Raw genomic sequence first — 23,471 nt, 5'->3', positions numbered from 1 at the left:
GGGAGGGAGGGAGGAAGGAAGGAAGGAAGGAAGGAAGGAAGGAAGGAAGGAAGGAAGGAAGGAAGGAAGGCAGGCAGGCCTGCCTTTCCCACGGCTCAAGATAGGCTTTGGCAGGCCACAAACTGTCAATCCTTTTCACTGGGAACTGGAGAAAGAGATTGGAACTTCCAGAGGGGTGGGGCTTACAGGGATAGGGCCAGGACAGGAAAAGAGGCAAGAGAGAAGCCCAGGAACCCCACAGTTGCTGAGGGCTGAGCAGCAGCTGGTCTAAGAGACATGAGGATGTCACAGAGGAGGAGGGGCAGGGCTGTCACACTTGTCTGGACACCAGGCACCAGAGGCCAGCCCTTCTCTCTGGGTAGATTCTGGGCATCAAAGAAGCTTAATGTGCTCTGGTGTTTAGTCTCTGGTGACCTTTGAGCCACCAGGTCACCTTCTTACCTTCCAGCTTAGCTGGAAGAAGGCCCTGGACCAATGAAAACACAGGTCTGCCCCTGGAGAGCTATGCTTAGAAGGGAACTCTTAGATCACCATAATGAGGTGTAATCCTAACTGCAGAGCAAACTTGGGCCAGATGGACCCCTTCTCTTTTTTTTATTTTATGTGCATGATGGGAATCCATTAGTTTCCCCCTCTGTAAAATAAAGGTTCATCTGATATTGTTTCTGTTTGTCTTTTCATTTACTTTTTTCCTGGGTTGTTTGTTTTACTTATTATTTTTATTTTCTGTGTATGAGTGTATTGCCTGAAATGCCTGTGGAGGTCAGAAGATGGCGTCAGATCCCCTGGTACTGGAGTTAACTGATGGTTGCTAGCTGCCATGTGGGTATGGGGATGTAAACCCAGGTCCTCTGCAAGGACAGCAAGAGCTCTTAACCACTGAGCCATCTCTCCAGCCTTGTTTGTAAGATAGGGTCTCCTGTCTTGCTTAGGTTGGCCTTAAACTCCTAAGCCACTCACCTCTGTCTTTCAAGTGCTGATTACAGGCCTGAGCCACCATGAATGGTTAGCCTACATCTTTTCTGACAAGTGCAAAGCACAATGGCCTTGGGTATGTTTTAGACTGTTTACAAGTATAAAACACTGAGAATATTTGTTTCTTGGGCCTAGAGATGGCTGAGTGGGCTTGCTGTTCTTCCAGAGGACCTGAGTTCGATTGCCAGCTTGTGTGTGGAGTGGCTCATGACTGCCTATAACTCCAGTTCTAGGGGATCCAACACCCTCTTTTGGCCTCCTTGGGGTCTTGCACACACATACCTGGACACATATACACAAAAATAAATCTTTACAAAATATTTTTATTTTATCTGCTTGAGTATATTGTCTGCATGTATACCAGTGCACTCATGCATGCAATGCCTGCGGAGGTCAGAAAAGGGTGTTGAATCCCCTGGAACTGGAGTCACAGATAGTTGTTAGCTGCCATGTGGGTACTGGGTATTGAACCCAGTTCCTCTGTAAAAGCAGCTAGTGCTCTTAACCACTAAGCCATCTCTCCAGTCCTAAAAATAAATCTTAAAAATTGTTTTCCTTATTTATTAATTATTGCTATTATTATTTGTATGTATGGTGTCTGTGAGACAACTCTGTGGAGTTGATTCTCTCCTTCCACCTTTATATGGGTTCTACAAACTGAACTCAGGTTCCCTTTACCCACTGAGCCATCTCATGGGCCCTGTTCCTATTTTCTGATTAGACAATACACTCATTCATTGTAACAAATTCAGAAAATACAGAAAAAAGTCAAAAGACCAGAAGAAAGAGCTCCCATAACCTGACTGCCAAATTGTAGCCAAGTGTGGAGGAGGAGGAGACAGCCTCCAAAAGGACAGTGTCATTCCTGTGCCCTGCTATGTCCCCAGCTCCTGAACTGGCCTGGCAGAGGGCAGGTGCTCAGCACTCATCCCTCCATTCTTCAAGTGCCTCACTCCAAGTCATCATTTCTAAACCTGAGGTCGGTGCTCAGTTGGTGGGCCAACTAGCCTAGTGCAGGCGTGGCCAGCCAGGTAGGACTTCCCAGTGGCCAGAACCCAGGCATGGCCAGCACACCTCTCACCTCTTCTCCTCCTACTGTTTTGGGGTGGTTCACCAGAAAAGACCATTCAGACACAGAAAATTACCAAAAAGAAAGCCTTTATTAGCTGGCTGGTGACACTGGGCATTCAGGTCCCAAGTGCAGTCCTGAGCCATCTTTAGGGCAATCTTTTATACAGAAAAACTATCTGGGGTGAAAAGTGTGGGTTTCCAAGTGTTTCCATAGTTTAATGGTGGAAAGCCCCTCAAACAATTACCATTCTGGAAAAAAAAAAAAAAGCCAAGCATGAAACACAGAAGCCATAAATCTGCAGTTAGCAGGAACCACTAGGAACATTCTGACCTGTTCTCTAGGCAACCAGAGGCCTGCTGATGTGTTTTCAAACTCATACCTTGGTGCAGTTGAGCTGCACCTACTTGTTCCCATACCTGGTCCAACTGCCTTTTAGTTTTCAGAGGCTAGATTCAGTCTGGACCAACATGGTGTAGCTATCTGTGGTCAAGAAGGTGTCTTATCACACTACCTGCTATTAAGGAAGCTAGTAGGGAGGGGGTGAAAAGGTGCCTCCGAAGTTCAGGGCACTGGCTTCTCTTACAGAGGACTCAGGTTCAGTTCCCAGCACTCACATGGTGACTCACAACAATCTGTAGCTCCAGTTCCAGGGGATCCAATGCCTTCTTCTGACCTCCAAAGGCATTGCATGCACATGGTGAACTTACATGCAGGCAAAACACTCATATACATAAAATAAAAATAAAATTTTAAGAAGCTAGTAGGAGGGCTGGAGAGATGGCTCAGTGGTTACGAGCACTGGCTGTTCTTGCAGAAGATCTGGGTTTGAATCCCGGCACCCACATGGCAGCTAACAACTATCTGTAACTCCAGTTCCAGGGGATCCAATGCCCTCTCCAAACTCTATGGTATTGCATGACATGGGTGCATTTACATACATGCAGGCATAGCACTCATACACATAAAATAAAAAATAAATCAAAAATAAATTAATTTTAAAAAGGAACTAAGCCTGGCATGGTGGCACACGCCTTTAATCCCAGCACTCAGGAGCCAGAGGCCGGTGGATCTCTGTGAGTTCAAGGCCAGCCTGGTCTACATAGTGAGTTCCAGGACAGCTGGGGCTACAGGGAGACCCTGTCTCAAAAAGACCGAAAAAAAAAAAAGAACTAGTAGGATTAGTGACCACTGTGGAGGGCTCCAAATGGCCTGGGAGAAACATTTAAAGGAAAAAAAAATCTTTTATTCTCTAAGATCTAGCTTGTTGGAGGTATAAATTCAGGTTATTTTAAAATCTCTTTTAATTTTAAAAGGTGACATGTCCTAAAAAGAACAGAAGCCCAAGGATCCTTCATTCCTTCCTACCTGACTCACATCACCCTTTGACAATAGAACTTTCTGGGCTCAATCCATTGTGAAAGGTTTTGAGGATGAAATTCTTTTTTTTTTTTTTTTGCACTGAGTAGAAACTGAGTCAAGAAAACAAGTTAGGCATGGTGGCTCACATCTGTAATCTGAGTGTTTGGGAGGCAGAGTCAGGGGGATTGATTCCACTTTGAGGCCAGCCTGGGCTACCTAGAGAGTACCAAGTCAACCTGGGCTATATATATAGAGAGAGACCCTGTCTCGAAAAAAAGAATCAAAAGCAAGAAACATTTGGACTGCAGGTGTAGCTCAGCAATAAAGTGTTTGCCCAACATGTATGAGGATCTGAATTCGATCTCCAGGACTACAAAAAACAAACAAGAAATAAAGAAAAATACTGTATTGGGAGTAGTTCTGCAAGTTGGCAATTCTAGCACTCCGGAGGTAGAGGCAGGATTGCAGCATGTTTGAGGCCAGCCTGATTTGTAGAAGGAATTTGTCCTAGTTTGAATACTCTGGCCATACCAAAAGGGTTTATTCAGTGTACATCTCCTGGGTCACAGTTCATCAGGGAGCCCAAGGTGGGAACTCAGGGCAGGAACCTGGAGGCAGGAGCTAAAGCACAGGCCATGGAGGAACACTGCTGACTGACTTGCTCCCCTGGCCCCTGCTCAGGCTGCTTTCTTATACAACACAGGCCCACCTGCCCAGGGGTGGCACAACCCACAGTGGGCTGGGCCCTCCCACATCACCCATCAAGAAGATGCCCCTCAGACATGGCCATAGGCCAGTCCCACAGAGGCAATTCCCCAGTTGAGGCTCCCTCAACCCAGGTGTGTCAAGTTGACACTAAAGCTATCCACAGAATTCCAGGCCAACCAGGGATAAAGAGGAAGACACTACTCCCACCCACAGACAAAGCATTATAAATTCTGGCAGTTATGCAATTCAAGGGAAATGCCATTCCTAGCAGGTTTATGCATGTGAGTCTTCACCCAGGCCCCCAGGGCTTATAAGTGCTGGGTCAGACTAATTAGGAGGGCTAAGGAAAGTTTCCTGGGGGAGGCAGAAACTCATCTAAGCCCTGATCCTAAACCAGACCTTTCCCTTCCCCTGAGGATCCCTGGCAGTGCACATGACACCCATTTTACAGAGCAGAATGCTGAGACCCAGAACATCAGGCTCCCCTGTCTCTCTGGCTCCTTCCCCATCAACCATGCATTCATTACAGTTCACCAAGAGGTCACTGAGTGTTCCCAGTTGCAAACCAAGGTATGGTGAGGCTGTGGCCTCTGCCAGCTCCCAGCATCTGTGCCAAACTGCTTCCTTCTTCCTTCCTCAAATGCCAGAAGTCTCAATCTTTCTCCCAGCCTCCTCTACTTCCAGTAGGGCAGATAAGACACAGGCTGAGCAGGCCTGGAGGACAGGGAGCTTGGGATGGCTCTACCAGGGTTCAGCATCAAAGAGGACTCCCAGGAGGTGAAGGCTGAGGCATGAAGGGTGAGGAGACACCTAGCTAGGTGTAGATCAAACGCTGATCCCAAGCTGCACCTAAGGTGGAGAATCTGGGGACTCCAGCAGCTGGGAGTCTACTGGGGGCCTACCTGATCCTGCATGGAGGTCACTGTTCCAAACTAGGAGAGTGGCAATGCCATCTCTACCGCTTGTATAAGAACTTAAAGGCTTGGTGTAAGGATGTCCAGCTCTGCTCAGTGGACTGGGCGGCTACTAGAGAGCCAAGGTCCCCCTATGGAAGTGGGCAGCCCAGGTAGACTGCTGTCAGTGGGCTGGCACCTTCTCCTGCATGGTGCTTGGTTTCTCTCCCTGAATGTGGCTAGTATTCAGTGGCTTTCTGCTATAACAAGTGGCAAAGAGCCAGGACAGCTCCAGGTCTCAAATAGAACACAGAGATACCTCTAAGGCCTTCCTGCCGCTTCAGAAGGTGGCTTTGGTGGCAAGTGAGGTTCTGACTTGCCACTTTCCTAGATGTGATAGAGGTTCTCAGGGTACCCTGTGACCCTCCTAACATGGCACATGGACATATTATATGCCTGAATACTTAGAACACAGAAACCAGGCCACAGATGCTCAGATAAATATGCTGACCTCCTGTCAGAAACTGAACCATGCCTCTCTCAGACACAAGTCCTTACTTTTAGGACCTGTGGATGTGACTTTGTTTAAGGCTAGGATATTTTATTTTTGTTTTACATGTATGAGTGTTTTGCCTGTGTGTATGCAAGTGCACCACGTGCATACAATGCCTAAGGAGGTCAGAAGAGAGCGTCACAATGTGGGTCCTGGGAACTGAACCCCGGTCCTCCTCTGCAAGAGCAGCAAATGCTTCTAACTGCTGAGCCATCTCTCTAGCCCCTAAGGCTAGGGCTTTACGGATGTGGTTGACAGGAGGACACAAGTGGGCCCTTATCCAACATCACCAGTGTTCCTATATGAGGATTCTTGGATGCGGAGTGACAGGGTTCAGAGAATGAAGACTCAGGAGATGATGCCAAGGCCAAAGGGCCTCCAGAAGCTGGAGAGGGCAAGGAAATATGCTCCCTGGAGACTCTAAGAGAATTTCAGCCCTGCCCAGATCCTAGTCTCAGGCATCCCACCTCCTGAATAGTGAGATACAATCCTGTTGTTCAGTGGCACAGTCTATCTGTGGCCCTTTGTTCTGCAGGCCTAGGAAACATTCCTGTCCTATATGGTCAGGTGGTCAGCTGGACACCCAGAGGCCTGAACCACATGCCGTGGTAGGTGACACTTTCACATCCTTTACAGCTCCATCCACAATTCAGGAGTGCTTCACACCTCTCTGAGCCCCATCCTCCATCCTACGGGCAGCTGCCCTCCATTGGTAGGTGGGGGGTGGGGGAGGATGGGAGGGTGGGGGGGTGGTCACACAGTTCAGTGGAACCTGGCCATTTGGCAGGGAATCTTGGTGTCCCAATGTGTGCTCTGGAGAAGGCTGGTGTCACAATGGGTGCTGCTGATGGTCCTGCCCTTACCAGCATGGCAAAATGAACACAAGCTTGATTTCCCAAGAAGGAAATTGAAAAAAGCTATCATGTGTGGCTCACAATTCCAGGTGGAAGGAGATAAGGGTGTGGAACAACCATAACCAAAGGGGAGAATGGGAAGGAGCACCTTACTTATTGCACCTCAGTCTCTGTGGGCTCAGAAAGCAGAGGCCAGAGAGCCTGCCTTGCTGGAATCCCGCTCCGGGATCTCCCAGGACATTCATTCTTCTTTGTCATCTGCGTGGTTCTGGGAGCCAGTGCTGCCAGTCAAGCCAGCATGAATTACATCAGAGGGAGAGGATAAGTGGACTGCCCCACACAGGGGCTGCTACAGGTGGAGCAGGAAAGGAGTGCACCAGCCAGGAGAGGGCAGATGCCTGAGTGTGGAGAGACCCAGGTTCGAATCCTCTCCTCTCTAGCCAGGGAGGCTACAATAAAAGGACAGCCTCCTCCGAGGACCTAAGAGAGTCAAGGGACAGGTGGGAGGATCCACATATGACACCATGGAGGGAGCAGGGAGGACAAAGAAAAAAGAGTTGTGCTCTCTCCACTTTGACATAGGTTTAATTGTACACCCTGAGAACTCAAAACCCTACTCCAAAATAAACATGGGCGAACGCACTAAGAACGAGGGCAAGCTGGATCGTCCAGTGGTGGGATGCGAGAAGAAAGGTGTAGGGTCAAAGGTCCAGAGGGACACTTGCCCAAGAAGTAGACTTCAGGGCCATCCTCCTGGAACTCCTCAAGGTCCGCCCGACCTCGGCCAGTCCCACCCCTAGGCGTAGGCGGGATCGGACTGGTGTTTAGCACCAGCGCCTAGGAGGGCGCGTGTCCGGGGCGGGGCTAGAGTCAACCACGCCCCTGATGGCACGCCCCTTCCACTAGGCCCCTCCCCCATCTCGCAGGCTCAGCGGAGCGCGCAGGATGAGCCGGGTGGCTGCGACCCTCCGCGGCTGGGCGAGGCCCCGGGGGAGGCCCCGGAACACCACGCCCGCTCCCGGGAACCAGACAGGTGAGAGGGGGTCGTGGGGCTCGTCGCCCTAGGGCCTACCCAGTTGGGGGCCGTTCACAAGCAAGGGGCGTGAGTCACACGCCCTAGGGCCTCCCCGAGGACGAACTTTCTAGACCTCCTGCAGGTGGGCAGGATGCCCCAACGGTGCCGAAACTCCGCGGTGGGCAGCAAGTGGCGCCTGCACCGGTTCCGCGATGGTCGCCCCGCCGCCGTCCCGGACGCCTGCGGAAGTTGGAACCGGCTTCACCTGGCGTTGCGCAGCCTGTGGGGTGGAAAGTGCCAGCTGGGGTGCTCTCGCCCGAGGGAGGTGTCATCTTTGGATTTCCTTGATGACTGCCCTAGCCTCACTTTACAAATGGAGAAATTGAGCCTGTAAGAGAGATGCTGAGGTCACCAGGCCGCGGGGCCTGGGGTGCGCTTAGGTTCTCAAAAGTTCAAACGTCTCCAGAAAGAGGGAAAGTGACTTTTAAGTGTGTCATTTCAAAATTGTGCTGAGGAGGTTTCACCTCGGGCTCTAGGGGAGGGCTAGCTTTTGCCCAAGAGCTCACTCCTGTGCAGCCAGGGTGGGGTAAGGTGGTGCCTAGCTTCTGAGGGGAGGGTTTAGTCCTTTGCACTGGAGGAAGCTAAGGTCTGGAGGTTACATTACGAAGTCTGAGGCTTGCTCCCACTCTGGTGGGTTCGGTTTGTTTGACACCACCCCACCGTTCCAGGTAGGGCCAATTTTGGCTTCCTAATTATTAGTCCTGGAGTCAGGAGTACCTGTGTTTGAGGAGGCCAGCTGAGCCTGGTACTGGATGGGGAGAGCTGCTCACTTGAGTCACTTCTGCCTATTAGCCTGGAGGAGTAGGTGTCCTGGGATGAGGGAGGTGGATGGCTTCACCCATGGTTAGTCAGGCCCCAGTTAGCATGCAAAAGGCTATTTGCATAGGAATCTGGGGCGGAGGGTGGGGTCAGGGTCTCAGAGTCCAGTGTCCTGACTGTCCCTTGCTACACCTGGCTTCAGACCTTTGACTACAGCTCACTGTCCTTTGGGCCTGGCTTCTGATCACAAGGCCCCTTGTTGCAGTTTAGGTTGCAATCCTCCCTCTGACATCCCCACACCTGTGCCTCACATCCTCTGTGTGTTACAAGGTGAGCAGATAAGACAGGTGGAGTCCAGAGAGAGTCTTTGTCCTTTGAATACTGGCATATGTGGGACTCCGTGGCTTATGACCTACCTGCTCTGTGAAATGGGCTGGGAAGGCAAGGGAAGGGACCTCGGGCTATTGGAGATGGTTTTGTGTTGTCTGAAAACAACTATTGAGATGTGTGGTTCCCACAGTCTATAGAATGGGCCCAGAGGCATTCTAAGTGTCTATAGTCTTCCTGTGGGTCTGGAGGTTGGCTCAGGGAAAGGACTTAGAATGTTGCCATCATCCCCACCCCCAGCCAGGGTCTCATATCTGGAAAGTTTACATGGAAGGTTCTGGCTCCGCTCCCAGGGCAGCAGCTCCTGAGCTCCCTAATCTGGGAGTTTGTCCAGGAACACAGGGTTCCAGTGATTGGAGGCCACCCCCTGTTACTCCCAGAAGGGAACTTGAAGGGTGTTGAAAGGGAGGTTCAATGGGCAGGTGGGCCCTTTCACTGTGCTCTTGGCTTCACCCCTGCAGCCTACCATGTCCATTTTACATAGAAGAAACTGAGGCCCAGTGGGAGCCAGTGTGAATCAACATGGGGCTTACCCCATGTGTGTACGTATGATAAATGCTCAGAAGTTTGAAAAGCCCTCCCAGAGGATTCCCAAATGGTATTTGAAGAGATGGTAACCCAGAGCAAAGTTACATAAGGACTCACTGGCATGAAGGACATGAGCCTGGCTAATAAGTCCTGGTAAGGCTGTGTCAAGTGGCCTGCCTCCCCTCTCCTTGTATTCTCACAGCCTCTGCTAGTATGAAAGGGAATTTATTTAAAAGGTCAGGGCGAGGGGCCCCAGGAAGGACAGAAGATGCTGGCCCTGGCCTGTGGTTCAAGGTTCCAGATAAAAGATTAAACAAGCAAGGCTCTTTCCCAGGCATTGGACTGGCAAAGGAAAAGGTAGGGGGATGGGGCCCTTCCAGAGCCAACCGTGTGTACCTCAGGGTGGAAGGACCCGGGAGCACAACTACTGCAAGTGGACCAGGTGGAGATGTCAGGTGGGGACACAGGCTAGGAAGGCCTCATGGTGTGCCCATTTGTCCTCTGTCCTGAACCAGGAGGACCAGGGTGGGACTTGTGTGGGTTTTTTGTTTTTGTTTTTTGTTTGTTTGTTTGCTTTTTTGTTTTTTGTTTTTTTGTTTTTTTGAGACAGGGTCTCCTTATAGCCCCAGCTGTCCTAGAACTCACTATGTAGACCAGGTTGGCCTCGAACTCCCAACTCCTCTTTAATTCCTCCCTTATGTTCTCCCAGCCCTTTTCCTTCCGAACTTCACGTGCTCTGGGTTTAAAGCCACTGACTCCACTTAGTCCTGCATGTATGTGTGTGGTGTAGGGCCATCTACTGAGCATGGGCCGCCTCTCAGGGACCACATCATGAAGAAAACTGACTCTCCCTCCCCCATCTGCCATCAGGTGCCAATAACCCCTCAGATAGGGGGCAGGACTTCATGAACCCATCCTCATCCACTAGCATTGAAATCTTAACATCCTGGAAGACAGGACCAGTTTTTCTAAAAGGATTTTGTTAGTAAATTGGCAGAGAATTTTTTTTTTTTTTTTTTTTTTTTTTTAATTAACCCCATTCACTTGTTTTTTTTCTGTTGCTTTTGCCTATCTTGAAGATTCCACACAGAACAAAAAAAGAGTTCTAAGGATGCCTGAGTGAAAACTGCCTTAGAGTTGAGTCCAGAGGGTAAAGGGTCAGAGGCACAGACACAGTGAAGGACTGGGGGACTTGCAGTGGCCAGTGTTGGGAGGCAGTACACAGAGGGCTAAAAGCTGCCTGCCCCCAGCTTGGCTGTGGGTTTCATGGAGCTGGGTACCTTCCCAGAAACATAAGGTAGAAAGAACCCCAGGTTCAGCTAGGAGGTGGAGTGTGCCTCCCAGGCTGGGCCTGGAGGGATATTTTCAGCAAGGGAGGGCAGATAGGACTTGACCCTTAGGCACTAAGCATGGGACAGCCTGTGGGGTGTCATTGAGGAGTGGCTGTGAGTATGCATGCTGATTTGGAGGGAAGTCTCTGAGTAGGTACTTGTGTGGTACTCTTGTGGCTAGGAACATAGTTATTGAACCTTGGTGATTTTTTCCTTTAAAGATTTTATTTTTACTTAGGTGTTTGTTTCATCTGCATGTATGTAAGTGCACCACATGCCTGCCTGGGCCGCAAAGACCAGAAGAATCCCCCCTAGCTAGAGTTATAGACAGTTCTTAGCCACCATGTGGGTGCTAGGAACTAAACCTAAGTCCTAGACAAGAGCAAGCAGTGCTCTTAGCCACTGAGCCATCTCTCCAGCCACCCCCAACTTGGTGATTTCTTGAAAATCCCTTGAAGAGATCTCACTATTTAGCTCAGACTGGCCTTGAGCCCTCTATCCTCCTGCCTTGGCCTCCTAAATGCTGGGATTATAAGTATGTGACACCATGCCCAGAGAGTTACAGGCTTCATGAAGTATAGACTCTGGTATCATATCTCTGCCTGCCCCATCCTTTCTATGTATTCATTCACTGGAGTTCTATGGAAAGGCAGCCTGGTGGTGAGTAGAAGTCCAGGCTGCTCTCCTGCTGTTTGCTTTGGACAGATCTGTCCGCCTCAACCTCCTCATTTAGTTGTGTTTTTAGCCCAGAGAAATAAAGACTGGCCTTATAGACCCAGGGATATGTAACAGAGATCCTAACAGGATCTGGGGATGGAGGCTCCTGGGTGCTGTGGACTGTGAAATATGGGGGCCTCAGGAGTTAAGATACCTGAGTATGGCCTGGGGTGCTTGGGACATGGCTTAAAGTCCTATTTAGGGAATCTGAGGATGTAGCTCAGTTGGTGGAATACTTGCCTAGCATTCATGAAGCTCTAGGTTCCATCCCAAGATGGTATAGACCAGTGTGATGGCATATTCCTATAATCCCCTCATTCAGGAGTTGAAAGCATGAGAATTAGGAGTTGAAGGTCATCCTTGGTTACATAATGAGTTCAAGACTAGCCTGGGCTATGCAAGATACTGTCTGGAAAAAATAATGTCATCTGGATGGTGACCCTGTGAGCTAGCTCCAGCCTCAGTGTCTTCTACCATGTAGTCCTACCCCTCCTGTGACTCTGGAAGGCAGGTCACCCATTCTGCAGATAGGGAAGCCTGAAACCAATGTGGAATGCTGGCTGGAGCATGCTGCAGGATCAGATCCAGGAGTCCGTGTTTACCTGCTTTGGTGTGAGAGGGTCTAGGGGCTTGAGTGGGGTATGCCCAGCTAGACTTAAAGGAAGTTGGGCCTCCTTGGCTGGTAGTCTCCCTGAACTACCAAGGAGGTAGGCAGGGCTAGCGGCCCTGACTGACAGCTCTTCCCTCACTGCCTACTTCTGTCCTTTCCCCAAACACTTCCATTTTGGTTTAAATGGAAAAAGGTTAGGAGACTGAGCTCTTCACCCTGTGAGTCCTCTAGACGGCTGGTTAGGAATGGCATGTTTGGGTCAGGACTGCACTTGAAGGCTCCCCTCCATCCTGAGTCTCCCCAAGACCACCACCAGGCTGCTTTCTGCACCCTGCGCTCCTGTGCACCTTCAGCTCTGGGCCTGCCGTCCCTCTTACTGGGCTGGAGCTGCAAGTGGCTTCATGATTTCATTTCATTCTTTAATTTGATGAACCCTCTCCTGGGCTTCCTATAGGCCAGTGTGGCAGTGCTGCCTGGTCCCTTTTCTTCAGTTGTGGGTGGTGACTTCACTCTTCATCCCCCACAGTTATAAGATTCAATGATAGGGCAGGAAATCTGTCCTTTAAGATGCGTGACTGTCTTGGTTGTGAGGTGTGCCAAGGCCTATAGTCGCTAGCTGAGGACAGTACTCCCACCCCTCAGAACCCTCCCCAGAGCACAGGATGTGGCTGTTGACAGACAAAATGAAGACATTGCGGTGCCCCACCCGCTCCACAGCTAAGACATGTTTAGGGGAAGTGGGCCGCGGTAGTTTTCTTGCTGTGCCACAGACATCTCATTCAGTCCTCCCTATCCTTTCTGGTGTCCCATTTAGAGGTGGGGACACAGGCCCAGGGCCAGATGCAACCAGAATCCCCCAGCTGATACATCCAACTGTCAGTCTAGGTCCCCTGGTTCCATAACTTGGGCTGGCTGCCTTGGGTGCACAGAAGGCTGCATTCTGTCACCACCGTCCTATGTGGTGGAGACTTCTGGTCCCAGCTACCCCTACCAGCCAGGGCCCTTTGCAGTGAAATTCTAACTGTAAAGGATGAATTCATGGCACCTGTTTTTCCTGTCATGCCAGGACAGGAGCAGACCTGGCCAGTCACTGTGCTGGTAGACAGCCATGAGCACTCCCCCTCCCCTGCCCCCCAACTGACCTCCCCTACGCCTGGCTGCTACCAAGCCTCTGGCTGGTGGCAGGTGGTGAGGGCAGTCCTCCACTCTGCCAGCCCAGCTGCAGAAGAATGCAGAAGTTGCAACTCTAAATTGAGGACCAGGAAGTATTGGCTGCCTGGTGTCCTGGGGAAGAGCCTTGTGGCTGGCCCATGTCTGCCCAGCAGTGTCTACCACAGCTTCAGGCTTTGCCTTTCAGAATCCTGGGATGTGGAAACACACTGTCTCTCCAGCTAGGGAAGTTGGTAAACCAGTGTCCCCTGCTGGAGATGTGGGGTGCTTTCCAGTTTCTCATTGTCCCACCTGGCTCTGACAGGAGCATCCTGCTACAGAATGGAGGCAGCCTTTGACTAAATTTTCATGGTGTTTACAACATAAGCTCTTAGGACACTCACTGGACTCCATTCAGGAAGGCTTGCCTGTCACTCCACCCTGGAGAGTCACTTCTCTGCCCTGAGTGTTACTGGTTTTCTTTCTTGTTCTTATGTGTGTTGACATGGGACCCAGAGCCATGGTACATGTTAAGCAAATGTGCTACCACTGAGTGATAACCCCAGCTCATTTTTTTCTTCTATTATTAGCCACCTTTGGGGTGGAGAGATGACTCAGTGGTTAAGAGTGCTCTCTGCCCTTGCAGAGTTCAGTTCCCAGTACTCACATTGGGCATCTCACAAGAGCCTATAACTCTGTTTCAAGAGATCTCACGCCCTCTTGCCTCCACAGGCGCGTGCACACACACACACAAACACACACACACACATAATTCAAGAATAAGAGCTGGAAGTGGTGATGCACGTCTTTAATCCCAGCACTCAGGCAGCAGAGACAGGCAAATCTCTGTGAGATTGAAGCCAGCCATGTCTACACACCAAGTTCCAGGCCAGCTGGGACTATAGGGAGACCCTGACACAAAAAATCAAAATAAATAAAGATAATAAATAAAAGTAAGATAAAATAATTTTAGCTACCTTGACGATGAGGTAAGATTAGCTATTATTTGAGTTAGCATTTCTTGGCTTGTTATGGTATGCTAACATGTTTTTGTGGCTGTTGGACATTCTTATCTCTCGTGAATTATTTGTCCACACATTAGTTCAATTTTATTTTTTCCAATATTTTTATTTTATGTGTATGAGTCTATTGCTTGCATTGAAAGTAGGTGCACCTGTGTCATGCAGTGCCTGTGGAGGTCAGAAGAGGGCATTGGATCCCCTGGAACTGGAATTATGGACGGTTGTTAGCCTCCATGTGGATGCTGGGAATTGAATCTGGGTCCTCTGCAAGAGCAGCCAGTGCTCTTAACCACTGAGCCATCTCTCCGGCCCCATATTCTGGTTTGATTTTTTTTTTTTCCCCTGAGACAGGGTCTCCCTGTAGCCCCAGCTGGCCTGGAACTTGCTATGTAGACCTAGCTGGCCTTGATCTTACAGGGATCTGCCTGCATCTGCCTCCTGAGTGCTGAGATTAAAGGCATGCACCACCACACCTGGCCTTAATTTAATTTTTTAAGGGTTTCTTTTATGTATCTGAGTGCTTTGTCTTTATACAAGTAAGTGCATTCATGTCATGCAATGCTTGTAAAGGCCAGAAGAGGGTGTCAGATTGCCTGGAACTGAAGTTTTGGACTGTCATTAGTAACCATGTGGGTGTCCTGGAAACTGAACCCATGTCCTCTGCAGTCAGTGCTCTTAACTGCTGAACAATCTCTCCAGCCCAACATTAGTTTAATTTAAAAAGAGAATTATACAAATAAATAAATAGTTTTAAAAAGTGCTGGAGAGATGGCTTAGTGGTTAGGAACACTGGTTGTTCTTGCAGAAGACCCTGGTTTGAATCCCACCACCCACATGGCAGCTAACAAGTGTCTGTAACTCCAGTTCCAGGGGATCCAACAGCCTCTTCTGTCCTCCGCGGGCATTGCATGACATGGGTGCACTTAACCTACATTCAGACAATACACACATACACATAAAATAAAAAAATGAAAAAATAAGTAAAATTTAAAAAGAATTGTGGGGCTGGAGAGATGGCTCAGCGGATAAGAGCACTGATTGCTCTTGCAGAAGACCTGGGTTCAAATCCCAGCATCCACATGGCGGCTAACAACCCGTCCTTAACTCCAGTTCCAGGGGATCTGACACCCTCTTCTGACTTCCGAGGGCACTGCACAACATGGGTACACTTACACACATTAGGCAATATACTCATACACATAAAATAAAAATAAAATATTTTTTAAAAAGAAATTTAAATGCTTAACTTTTATTGATGTATAAGATCTCTTTGCAAATTAAAGGTATTGGAGTTATGTTTTCTTTCCAAATATCTTTTCCTGATTTTGTTCATCTGGGTTGATATTTCTCTTTCAGTTATCATTGCTAACAAAACTTCACTTTGCTTGTAGATTTTACTTAATGTTAGTGGCTCTGGAGAGTCTTCCCCTGGAGGGCTATGGCAGCATCTCTCTCTGCCTCCTGCTGAGCACACCTCCTGCCTTACAGTCACCTCTTTCTCTAGGCATCTGTGCTCAGCTCCAGCCACCACCACAGGGCACCTTGCAAGTCCTCCGTGGAGATGGAACTTCCTTGGGGACTGTGCTCGTGTTCCACTGCCCTTCTGGCCACCAGATGGTGGGGTCTGGCCTCCTCACGTGTGCTTGGAAGGGGAGCATCGCTGACTGGTCTTCTGGGACCCCTGTGTGCAAATGTAAGGCTCCCTTCTCCTGAGCTGCCCTCAGCCCAGTGGCTGACGGGGTGGTGAAGTCAGGGACCCGAGTCCTGTCATACCAACAGTAGTGGGTGCCCAGTTGTAGGCTAAGCCACATTGAGGGTTCTCTTCCCACTGCTGGTAGCTTGTTGCCTGCCATGGCTGGCAGTCCCTCAGCACTACATCTGATGGTGGACACCAGTCCCAGCACTGGCTTCAGACACTGCTGCTGCCCTGACCCCTGACTAGTTACTAGTGCCATTTGAGCTGGTGCTCTGTCATCTGTGAAGTGGGGAAACTACCCTACCTACTTCCCTCTCCCCTTACATGCCATTCTTCCTTCCTTCCTGCATGTCTCAGGGCAAACCCTGAAGAACATTCCAGGTGCCAAGAATTCTAGGAATTGGGAGTAGAGAGGGTCAGGATTGTGCCCAGCCCTGTATGCTCTGTTGAGGGGAGGAGGAAACATTTTCTGGTTGTCTGGTTGAATGCATAGCACAGGATATTGGTCAGTGAGGTCAGTGAGGTGCAACCTATCTCATGTGTCCCCTGTGGCATTTTCCAAAATGAAGGTCAGTGTGTTATCATCCTGTGTTAGTGCTGGTGTATATGAGCCTTTATGCATCTCAGAGCCCTAAACATACTCCTGCTGGCTCAATCTTTGAGAACCAGGGTCTCTGTAAGGACTAGGGTCTAAGAGACAGAACCCAAAATGACAAGCTTATCCTGTCAACATCATGACCCAGGGCATTGCAGTTGCCTCAAGAAAGGGCTATGTGGGGTAAGGGGACTCCTGGGGGTAAAGGACAAACCCCATTGTCTCAGGGATAGTTGTTAGAAGTCGTCTATCTCATTGCCCTTGTCCACCTTTGGCCAGAACACAGTCCTGTCACTGCTGTAGTCTTGATTCTACATGGCCAGTGTCCAGTGGGCAGCAGGAGAATGCGACCAGAGACATAGGCTATGCCCACCATGGGCATATTTGTTCACATTATGACCCTGGAGTCTTTTTCTCCAAGAATATACATAAGAATCCAATGTAACTTGTTCTCAATACACAACTAAGGTCACATGGCTGACCCATGCAAATCCCTCTAACCCCAAGGGTGGCCACTTGCTTTGCTTTTGCTTCTTTCAGGAAGGTGGGCTGCAAAGGGCCCTGAAGAGTTTCCCTGCCTTGGGCCTTGTGAAAAACCAGATCCTGCCTCTGCCTATGTCATTCCACAGCCCACCTTTCTGTAGTCAGGGCTATGATGAATGGAAGCCTGGGGGGCGGGGGAGCACCGTACTGTACTCCTCATTAGAACTTCTCTAGTCTACTATATTCTGTGAACTCCTATGCATCTTGCCAAACCTGACTCAAATACCCCTTCTTGGGAACTTTGATAAACCCTCTTAAATATAGTTTTCCCAAACCTTTGCCTCAGCCACCAGAGCCCCCAAAATGGAGCTCACTGTGGGCTCCACCCTCCCCACCTGGGCATGGTTGGTAGGTCTGGTGAACTGTGCCAGGAGCTGTGGTTGTCTCCCTCTAGCTGTGCCGCCACATGAGACTTTCGGCTTCAAGGTGGCAGTGATTGCCTCCATCGTTAGCTGTGCCATCATCCTGCTCATGTCTATGGCCTTCCTCACCTGCTGCCTCCTCAAGTGTGTGAAGAAAAGCGAGCAGCGGCGTGCCAACAGGTACAGTGGCCTAGGGCCCTTCTTGGAAGTGGGCTTGCCTGTGGGGTGCTCACCAAAACTGCCAGATACCCAAGGGTAGTGTCTGAGGGTCCCACAGGCTCTGCCCAACTTCATGGGGCAGCCATGGTGTGCAGCTCCTTGGGGCTCTTGGGATTTCTGAGGCATGTATCCCAGTTAGGAAGACACAGAACATTATGTCTGTGTGCACACTTGTTAATGTGTATGGGTACATGTATGTAGCCGCCACAGGACAACCTCGGTTATCAAGTCAGGGACTCTTCTGTTTCTACCTCCCATTCTTTCTGTTGGGATTATAGACATATTATGCACCTAGCTTTTTATATGAGTTCTGGGGATTTGAACTCTGGTCTTCATGCTTGTGCAGCAAGTGCTTTTACCTACTGGGCCATTCTCTAGCTCCATACAGAAGACACCTTAGTATTCTGCACACATGTGACACTACTCTGTTAGTGGCATTTTGGGCTGCCACAGGCATCCTACATATCAGGTAGGCTGCACTGTCCTTATAAACTGCTGGTCTAGGATTAACAGGATGTGCCACCACACTTGGCAATAATTGACTATTTCCTTGTTCACATTTCATTGTGTGAAAACATACATCACATAAACTTACCCTGTTACTCACCATTAAGGGTGCTGTTTAAGGGCAGTGAGCTGGTTTGGTGGGTAAAGGTTCCTGCCACCAAGCCTGACAACCTGAATTTGATCCCCTGAATCCACATGGTGGAAGGAAAGAACTGACTCCCACAAGTTGCCTTCTGACCTTCACACGTACCCTGTGGCATGTGTGGCCCCCTCCCTATAAACAAATTAAAATGTAATTTAAAAACTTTAAACCCTGGGTGAGTCTCAGCAGTGCAAAAATAAATAACAAATTGAATAAATAACATTATTTTTAAAAAAGGATACCATTTTTTCTGTGGCACTAACAGCATGCAGTGTTGTGTAGTCAGCACTGCCTAGCGCTAGAACTTTCCACCTCCTGTTTTCAAGTTGTCTTCCATTGGAGCCCACCCACTGTTCCTGGCTGATGTGAGGGAGCGGCTGGGTCATAGCCGAGTTTGACACTCTCCCACCCAACACGTCTCCTGCCAGGCTTCTGCTTAGTTCACTGAACTGCTGTCACCTGGGGATGTGCGGGGGCAGAGGCGTTTCTGCGTGAGCACAGCTGTTGGAAGACAAGGCACTGGTCAGGATCGTTCATCCTGAGCTCTCTCCTCCAGGGCAGCACAGCTGTGGTACCAGCTGAGAGACGAGGACCTGGAGACGGTGCAGGCTGCCTACCTGAGCCTCAAGGGACACAACTACAATAACAGCAGCAGTGGCTGTGGTGATGGTGGTGGCAGCAAGTCGGGGATTCGATCCAGCCAGGCCCATGACAACCACGGCTTCACCACGTGGGTTATCCAGGTCACAGGCTTGGGGGCAGTGCTGGGGAAATGGGGCATCTGACTCCCACCTTCCAAATTGTAATCTGAAGCTGGGATTACGAGCATGCACCATTACACACAGCAAGAAGGTTTCACAAATACACAAAAGTAGAGAGAGTGGTGCCCTGGATCTCCTGTTCTACCTTCTGTCCTGATGGCTGCTTCCTGCCTCTCCCCTTCCCCTTGCTTTTTTCAGCTCTGGTGGTATGTCTGGCAGCAGGAGCCCTGCCTGGCTTCACCCAGGTCCTTCTGAAATATCCTGTTGTTCTTTGAACTGGGCAAGCTTTCCTAGGCCCATGTGCATTCTGAGCCAGCTTAGTGCTGTTCCTTGGCCCACCAGGTGCTCCTGAGGCAGCAAAGCCTCTGCTCTCAGTCTCACAGCCTCCCTCTGGGGTCATGGCTGCTCCATGCCTCAGCTTTCCTGTGGGGATCAAGTGGTTCCTGAATCCTTCAGGCCTTTGCCCCTGCCCTTTGCCCATTTGAAAGCTCAGTGCATACTGACCATCATCGTTACCACTACTCCTATCCTTATGCAGGGAAGGAAACTAAGGCATAGGAGTGATGACTTATATGGTCCTATGTCACGTGTGACGCACCAAGTCTGATGGAATCCATTTTCCTATATCTCTTGAGTACATTATGTAAGAAACTGACTCTACCTTCAAGCTTTCCATCTAAAGACATGATCCCGCCTACTATGGTAGTCTGAGAGCTGCTGAGTCTTATCCTTGATTGATCGATTGACTGACAGATTGGTTTGAAGTTTTACTGTTTCCCAGGCTGTCCTTAAAGTCCTGGGCTTAAGGGATCTTCCTGCCTCAGCCTCTTAAGTAGCTAGAACTATAGGGTATGTGCAGCTGTACTTGGCTGTTTTTCTTTCCTGAGGTGGTGTTTTGGAGCTAATCCTAGGAGTGAATTATTTATGTCAAGTAGTCTGAGCCTTTTGAGTCTTTCTTCCAGAGTTCTTCATAAGCTAGTTTAGCCACTTCTTTTTAGATTGACTTACTTCGTATGTCTTGCCTGCATGCATGTATGTAGACCATATGTATGCCTGTTGCCCACAGAGGCCAGAAGAGGGTTGTTAGCTGCCCTTTCAGTGCTGGGAACTGAACTTGGGTCCTCTGGAAAAGCAGTAAGTGCTTTCAACCCTGAGCCTCTAGTTAAGCCATTTCTTATGAAAACCACAGGTCTCAGAGAACTAATGATGTATTACAGCATGCAAACTCTGCAGGTCTAAGCTCCCCACCCACCCTGATTCCTTTGATTACCTATGAGAAGGGTATTTCCTCCAAATCTCCTTCCTCTGTGGCACTGCTATACTAGGCACCCTGTTTGCTCCCTGTAACATCTGCCTATGGTCTTCTCATGAGTGTTAGCGGCTCCATATCAAGGGAGAGAGGCTGGACCCCTGACCCTCCAGCTAGCAGCAGTCATTGTTATTGGGTACTTCTCCTTTTTATTCTAACTTGGTTGGGTCTGTTTGGTTAATGTATTTCATATAGTCAAGTTGCCTAGGGTGGTTTCCAGGCTTCTCTGCTGCCCCTATCTGTGACCCCTCTGTTACATAGCTATGACTAGATCCTCCTGTATATTGATTAGGAAAAGGGCCAGTGGAATGCAAGCTGGTATCCCGCACGAGGGCAGCTTTAGCTTCACTGGCTGAAGTAGGAGGCCCAGGACCTCCCAGAGGTACTGTCTGGGACCACGTCTGCTCTGTCCCTGCTTCATGAACACCAGCTGTTGTTACACCTTAGAGATTTGTGCCGTAGGTGACCAACATACAAGGTTGGCCACAGAGTTCTCCTCCTCCAGGAAGTGGAAGAGTCCTGAGTGATAGGAATGTTTTGAGGGGGCCCAGACAGGTTGGAGAAGGCTGGCCACTCTTGAGGATTAGTTGTAGATGGTGAGCTAAGGAGGCAGGAAGGAGGGAATAAAGCTGGGGTGTTGGGGGGCACTTGTGAAAGCTCTTAGCCCAGCTTCATGGGGGCTCAGAGAGAGCCCTCTGCCCTGGTCTGCCAGCATTGTGAAGGCTCAGAACCCTAAGCCTGTAAACCCCAGTCCATGGGTTCCCAGGCAGGGTACTATAGATCTGAGGCCATCTGCCCTTCAGGCAAATCCTGTGCAGCCTGGGTCTTTAGCCTGACTCTTGACCTTGCTGTTGGAGCATAAACTCTAATGAGCTTTGCAGGTGTGCCTCATGCTGTCCTAAACTCTTCCAGATACCTGCTGTGATCCTTAGGTATAGGTACTGAGTTTGCCCCCATGTTAAAGGTGGAGGGCCAGCAAGGTTAAGAAACTTGTGCTGAGGACTGGGGACAGATAATAGCTCACTCTGCCTAACACGCATGAAGCCCTGGTTCAATCCCCAACACTGGGGATTGGGGGCACATGCCTGTAATCTTAGCATCTGTTTACGTATTCATAGGACCATTAGATCATTTATTTAATTCCTGCTCCCTGGGATTTTCTTGATCACAAAATATGGGAGGGAAAGGTGATCCAGAAGGCTCTCAGGAGGTGATGCTGGAAGCGACTGCTCAAAAGAGTTACCTGGGGGATAGAAGGGGGGTAGCACCTTAGGCTGTGTGAGAAGGGGGGCAGTCAAGCAGCCTGAAGGAAGCAGAGGCCCCAAGGATAGAGACTAGAGGTGGGCAGAGCCAACAGGTAGGCAGGGCCAGACTAATCAGCCTGGAGAATGATTGGCTTGTGTTTGGGGGATGAGGGCACTGAAAAGAGATTGGGGGTATAGAAGGTGGGTGGTCCAGCTCCAGGCCACAGAAGAGGGGACAGACCAAGGAAAAGGAGGTGGCATGGCATCTCTTCTCTGCCTGGGATGTTCTCAGGTCTCAGCCAGGCAGCCAGAGTGGTCCTCTTACCTTGATGCTGTCGGGGAGCTGAGGGCAAGGAAAAGGTTGCTGCAGCATGCATGTGTGCATGTGTGTGGCTCCCAAGAGGAGATGGCCCCTTGGGGTAGCGGTCTGTTCTGAGTGATGGCCCTGGCTTAGGTCCTTGGGCAGATCCCGCTAAACTCCATCATACTCTTCCCCCAACATATGCCTCTTCTCCCCACAGAGACCTCAGCGACAGTATCAGACAGTTGGCTGATGTGACTCAAGGTGTGAACAAGGACCCTTGGACTTCTGGGATGGGAGCTCCAAGTCCTGGTGGCTCTTCCAGCTCCCCATACACCCGTGTGATGGTCCACACAGTGAACCCAATGGTACCAGGCCCTGAAATGCCCACTCGGCCTACCATGTACCTCCCAGGATGACCCCACCAGCAAGTGGCCTGCTACTGGACAGATGCCCAGCTGGAAATGGGCTGTGCAGTCACCTCCAGGTATGGGGAACCTTTGGTGGTCAAGCCAACACTAAAGGCTGGGGTCCCCACAGGGAATGGACTGGCCCAGAGGAGGCCACTGTGGCTGCCTTACATACCTGCTCACTGAATGACTACTGGGGCCAGGTCCCTCAGCAGCCACCCTCCAACCAGGGTTCTTTTAAAGAGACTGTGAAACCTTTTAAACAAACCTAGTTTTGCATAATAGAATATGAAAATGTTAATAAAGTACTTTTCAGCAATTGCTGGTGACTTACCTCAGATCTTCCTGAGCCAAGACATGCTTGCTGCTGGGAAACAGACCCCTCCCTCAGCCCCAGGGCTCTGCACCTAGGAAGTGCAGGTAAGGGGAATAAAGCTGCTTTTCCACTAAAAAACACAAAAGGAACTGGGGATATAGCTCAGTTGGTAGGCAACTTGTCTAACATGCAGAACAAGTCTTCAATCCTCACTACCACTTAAGCCGGGCAAGGTGGCCTGCACCTGTAATCCCAGCACTGGGGTAGGGTCGGTAGAAGAAGGATCTGAATTTCAAGGTCATCCTCAACTACATAATTAGTTCAAGGCCAGCCTGCACTACAGGAGACTCTGCCTAAACAAATTGAAGGTAGAAACTACTGTACAGTTGTCTATTCTGACAGAACTTCAAACCCAGTTGCCATAGTGCTGCTGATGTGGTCTCACATCTTGGAGCTCTAAGCTTGTGGGAGACACTACCGGGAGTCTCTCTGGAGGCTGGAATGAGCTGGTGGAGTCATATTGAAAGATGGTCACAGGTCTGGGGTTGCTGCTGGCAGTCAACGGGGACCTCATGGAATCTTGGTAGGAATTTTCTCCCTCACAGTTTCCTAGAAGCTGGTTTCCAAGTTGAGGCATAGTGTGAGCACCAGGTGGATTTCAGGTTTGAGTCTTAGAAGTCACTCTGTCACTTCTGCTATGTCCTATTCATTAGAAGGCCCCACAATTGGGGAGGGGAGTTGGACTTCACTACTGGAAGGAGGCGGATGAAAGAAATGGAAGACATGCTTCAAAACCATTGCTGGGTGTGGCAGCCATAGTTCAGGAGGCTGAGACAGAAGGATGACTTGAGTCTAGGAGTTAGAGAAAGACCCCATCTCAAACAGGAACCTCAAACAACCAAACTCATCTCAGGAGGCAGAGACAGGAGGATCATGGCACGTGAACTTTAAGCTATCTGCATAGCAAGACTGTCATATACATACACACACAGAGATTAGATAGATAGAAGATAGATAGATAGATAGATAGATAGATAGATAGATAGATAGAGATAGATAGATAGATAGATAGAT

The 23,471-nt window shown here is 49.7% G+C and overlaps 1 protein-coding gene and 1 pseudogene across 3 annotated transcripts in view; one reads left to right on the top strand and one right to left on the bottom strand.

The window, feature by feature from the left end:
* The window catches only part of LOC103750084, a 7,105-nt pseudogene extending 2,077 nt beyond the window's left edge, over positions 1-5,028 (bottom strand). The window contains exon 1 of the transcript XR_001872910.1: positions 5,017-5,028. The product of XR_001872910.1 is annotated as a eukaryotic translation initiation factor 4B-like (transcript). The remainder of the gene's footprint in view (positions 1-5,016) is intronic.
* A 2,314-nt stretch (positions 5,029-7,342) lies between these two features.
* On the top strand, positions 7,343-22,366 carry Susd3 (sushi domain containing 3). Of its 2 annotated transcripts, none has more exons than XM_008852818.3 (5): positions 7,343-7,447; positions 15,497-15,685; positions 17,221-17,368; positions 18,613-18,786; positions 21,892-22,366. In XM_008852818.3, the coding sequence occupies exons 1-5, from the start codon at positions 7,360-7,362 to the stop codon at positions 22,088-22,090; spliced, it is 798 nt and encodes a 265-aa protein (XP_008851040.1). In that variant the 5' UTR covers positions 7,343-7,359; the 3' UTR covers positions 22,091-22,366. The 2 variants fall into 2 exon arrangements, with proteins under 2 accessions (XP_008851040.1, XP_008851050.1); XM_008852828.3 differs by having other exon boundaries at positions 18,613-18,799; positions 21,892-22,061.
* Positions 22,367-23,471: the final 1,105 nt, after the last annotated feature.

Source organism: Nannospalax galili, unplaced genomic scaffold (genome assembly GCF_000622305.1).
Source record: "Nannospalax galili isolate Female #2095 unplaced genomic scaffold, S.galili_v1.0 scaffold1532, whole genome shotgun sequence".
NCBI lineage: Eukaryota > Metazoa > Chordata > Mammalia > Rodentia > Spalacidae > Nannospalax > Nannospalax galili.
This window is presented reverse-complemented; position numbering and strand designations above follow the sequence as displayed.

Excerpts from the sequence above, each read along its gene's own strand:
- Susd3 (XM_008852818.3), top strand. The coding sequence starts at position 7,360 with ATGAGCCGGGTGGCTGCGACCCTCCGCGGCTGGGCGAGGCCCCGGGGG. Across the intron at positions 15,686-17,220 it reads TGGGACCCCTGTGTGCAAAT|CTGTGCCGCCACATGAGACT; the intron begins GTAAGGCTCCCT and ends GTCTCCCTCTAG. Across the intron at positions 17,369-18,612 it reads GAGCAGCGGCGTGCCAACAG|GGCAGCACAGCTGTGGTACC; the intron begins GTACAGTGGCCT and ends TCTCTCCTCCAG.